Source organism: Lathyrus oleraceus, chromosome 5, assembly GCF_024323335.1.
Source record: "Lathyrus oleraceus cultivar Zhongwan6 chromosome 5, CAAS_Psat_ZW6_1.0, whole genome shotgun sequence".
NCBI classification, from domain to species: Eukaryota; Viridiplantae; Streptophyta; class Magnoliopsida; order Fabales; family Fabaceae; genus Lathyrus; species Lathyrus oleraceus.
In genome coordinates, this window is record NC_066583.1 from 137,549,664 (window position 1) to 137,553,419 (window position 3,756).

General features: G+C 40.3%; 1 protein-coding gene across 1 annotated transcript; it reads left to right on the forward strand.

Annotated features, from left to right (window-relative positions):
• Positions 1-651: 651 nt before the first annotated feature.
• LOC127079265 (uncharacterized) lies at positions 652-2,487 on the forward strand. The gene is made up of 3 exons (XM_051019673.1): positions 652-1,158; positions 1,267-1,723; positions 1,826-2,487. Exons 1-3 carry the CDS (start codon positions 652-654, stop codon positions 2,485-2,487), a joined length of 1,626 nt encoding a protein of 541 aa, XP_050875630.1.
• The last annotated feature ends 1,269 nt before the right edge of the window (positions 2,488-3,756 follow it).

Here is a 3,756-nt window from a genome sequence, read left to right on the forward strand (position 1 = left end):
CTTGGAAAACTTCATTTAAGAGGAATGAAGAAGATCATATCCAAGGAAGTAGTTAGAGGAATCCCAAATCTACTTGTGGATGAAAGAAAAGGTTGTGGAAAATGTCAGGTGGGCAAGCTAACCAAGATGTCACATCCCAAGATTGGACATCCAAAAACATCCAAAGTTCTGGAACTTTTGCCCATGGACTTAATGGTACCTATGCAGATTGAAAGTCATGAGTTGTCCTCACCTATTAGTCCTCATCAAAATGGAGTAGTTGTAAGGGAGAAACATAATTGTGTAATATTATCCACTGCAGAAGCGAAGTACCTAGCATCTGGTAGCAGTTGTTCCCCACTGGTATGGATGAACCAGGTGCAGACTGAGCATAATGTCACTCAGAATGTCATGACATTGGAGGCTACTCAGTTTGGAAATTTAAGGGGCAAAGTGGGAATTTGTCCCTCTGAGGAATTATAGCAACTAATGATGTTAGTTATTTTCTGTTTAATAATTCAAATTATTAAACATTTGAGAGGTTGCTCTGATTGGTCAACAAATAATAGATACTGCTCGTGCAACAAGCGTTACCTCTTCCATCGTTTCAACTTTCAGTCTCGAAAGCTTTCTCTCAAAGAAACTTTTCATTTCGCCTCTAAGATATTCATCATGTCGCACCAATCCAACTCATCTTCCTTCAAGACCATGTCTGATTCCTCTAGCTCTGAATCATGCAACCCTAACAGGGAAGATCCTGTTGCTGACTCTGCGCATACCTCACATGCAAGAAGACCTAAAGAAATTGTCTCAGGCTTCTCCTCAGCAATCACACTTGATGAACAAATCAGAGAAGGCTCCAGGTATGTTCACAATGCCATTGCAACTATGGTGACTGGAATACTGTCTGGTAATCATAGGGTTCTTGGGGTTTCCATTCCCTTAAACACTATTGTACCTGATAATGTTGCTTGTCAAGAAAATACAGTCTCCTTAGGAAAGAATGTATCTGATGATGCTGAGCAAACTGATGCTCATGAGGGGTCAAATATGGACAAACCCTTAGATAATGTGGGTGGTGAGGAAGTCCGTGTCACTCATGATGTCAGTGACAACCCTAACTGTGAAGCTGAAACAGTAGACCTGGAGGAATTTTCTGATAATGAGTTGTTGACCTCAGTTGTCCCTAGCATAGCCAAAAGGGTTAGGACTAGGAGAGAAAAGAAAACAGTGGTGCAAAGGTCCCCCAAAAAGAAGATTGATGTGCCAACCTCTCCCAATCCAAAGGTGGCAGAGAGTTCCCTCAAGAGGAAAGGTCATGGTCCAAAAAAATCTTGGAGCAAAGGGGTGCCCAAGAAAATGAAGACCAAGTCTGCTGTTGTGGAGTCTGACTCAGATGTTCCACGTGATGTCACTGCCTCTCGGTCAAAGAAGAAGCCAACCACTAGCAAGCTTGCAGCCAGTGTCCCTGAGGTACCAATTGACAACATATCGTTCCATTTTGCTTCAAGTGTAAACAGGTGGAAATATGGTTATCAGAAGAGGCTGGCTTTGGAAAGGGAATTGGCTCAGAATGTCCTGGAATGTAAGGAGATTATGGCCCTTATTCAAGAGGCAGGTTTAATAAAAACTGTGACTCAGTTCTCAAAATTCTATGAGATGTTAGTAAAGGAATTTATTGTCAATGTGTCTGAAGAATGTGTTGATGGAAAGTCTAAGGAATTCAGAAAAGTATATGTGCGAGGCAAGTGTGTAAACTTCTCTCCCTCAGTAATCAACATGTATTTGGGAAGACCTGATGTTGCTCAACCTGAGCTTGAGGTGACTGACAACAAAATCTGTCAAGTCATCACTGCTAATCAAGTCAGGAAGTGGCCTCTCAAAGGTAAGTTGGTGGCCAGCAAACTAAGTGTCAAGTATGCAATGCTTCACAAAATTGGAGCTGCTAACTGGGTGCCCACCAATCACAAATCTACAGTGGCTGTAATGCTTGGAAAGTTCATATATGTTGTTGGAACCAAAGCCAATTTTGACTATGGATCCTATATTTTTGATCAAACCTTGAAGCATGCAGGAAGCTTCAGTGTGAAGGGGCCTATAGCCTTTCCTTCCCTCATATGTGGTATTGTGTTGAATCAATTTCCAAACATATTAACAGAGAATGATTCTGTGAAGAGAAGAGACAACCCTTTGGCCTTCAATCATAAATTGTTCCTAGGTACGCATGTTCCTGACATTGCCATGGCAACAGGAGAGACATCAAGTGTTTGCAATCAACCAGGTAAAGTTGATGTCATTGCAATACTCAAAGAAACGTGCAAGGAGTTAGAGGCAAGGAAGCTCACTTTAGAAAATTTGATTATCAAGTTGGAGATGACTGAATGTGATGTGCTTGGTGAAGCTGCTGATGCTGCAGAAGGAGCTGCAAGACAAAGTGCAGAGGGAGAAGAGGATGTCAGTCCTGATGATGGCACTGATGATGATGCTGACTCTGAGTCAGATGAATAGAGCATTTCCCGTGTTTCTGAAATTTGTGTGTAATTTATTTTGTTTTGGTCTGTAATATTAAGTGTTGCTTTGGAAACATTTTTGACAAAAAGGGGGAGTAACACCTATACCCCAAGACAACAAATTTCTTATTTGTTGCTTGAACAGATCTATTTGAAGGTCCTCTAATCCAGAGGTTATGCTGCAACTTGATGTTCAACTTCTTGTGTGATGAGTGTGTTGCTGTTTGCTATCTACTTGTGCTGCTGCTGTTGAAGTTTTTTTTAACTTCTATGTGCTGAGTGTGTTATTGTTCAACTTCTATGTGTGCTGAGTGTATTAGCTAATTTAATTCTCTACTTGGATGTGTGTTTTCCGCTGCTGTGAGCTCTGTTGTGATGCCAAGTTGTTTTAGCCAAAAAAATTCCAAAGGGGGAGTTTGTAGATGTTTTTGATTGGCTGCATTTTGTGTTAAAACACTAATTGTACTCTGATGTCTTGATTGGTGTCATGACAGGCTGAAGTAGTATGCTGCAGGATTAGCTAATACAGGAATTACTGAATGTCAAACTGGATGTTATGACATTCATCCCTGACAGCAGATACTGAACTATAGAATAGTTGGTTTTTCTGTTATAGCTCAGTATTTAGTTCAGTCTGGTTTTCAGGAGAATAAAAGACCTGGCACATAGCCTATTGTTTGAATGTCAAACTGAATGTTATGACATTCATCCTTGACAGCAGAGACTGAATTATAGGCAGGTTGGTTTTTTGCTACAGTTCAGTATTTATTTCAGTCTGTTTTTCAGAAGAATAACAGACCTGGCATATGGCCTATTGTCTGAATGTCAAACTGAATGTTACGACATTCATCCTTGATAGTAGATACTGAATTATAGGCTGGTTGGTTTTTCTGTTACAGTTCAGTATTTAATTCAGGTTGTGTTTCAGGAGAATAACAGACCTAGCATATGGCCTATGTTCTGGACGTCAAACTGAATGTTATGACATTCATTCCTGACAGCATATGCTAAAGTGTAGGCTAGTTAGTTTTTCTGTTTCAGTATTTTTCTCAGGCTATTTTTCAGGAATCTAACAGCTGAGCTAAATCCAGGAAACTAACAACTGAGCTACAATTAAGAGGCCTAACATATAGCCTAATTGTTAGCACCCTAATATGTGGAAATTAGGTTAACTTGCTTAACCTTAACTTTAGGAAATACAAGTACAAGGCCCAAGTGCTGCATTATAAAAGGATGGCAATCCTACTTTCAGCAGTCCAAGGGTTTG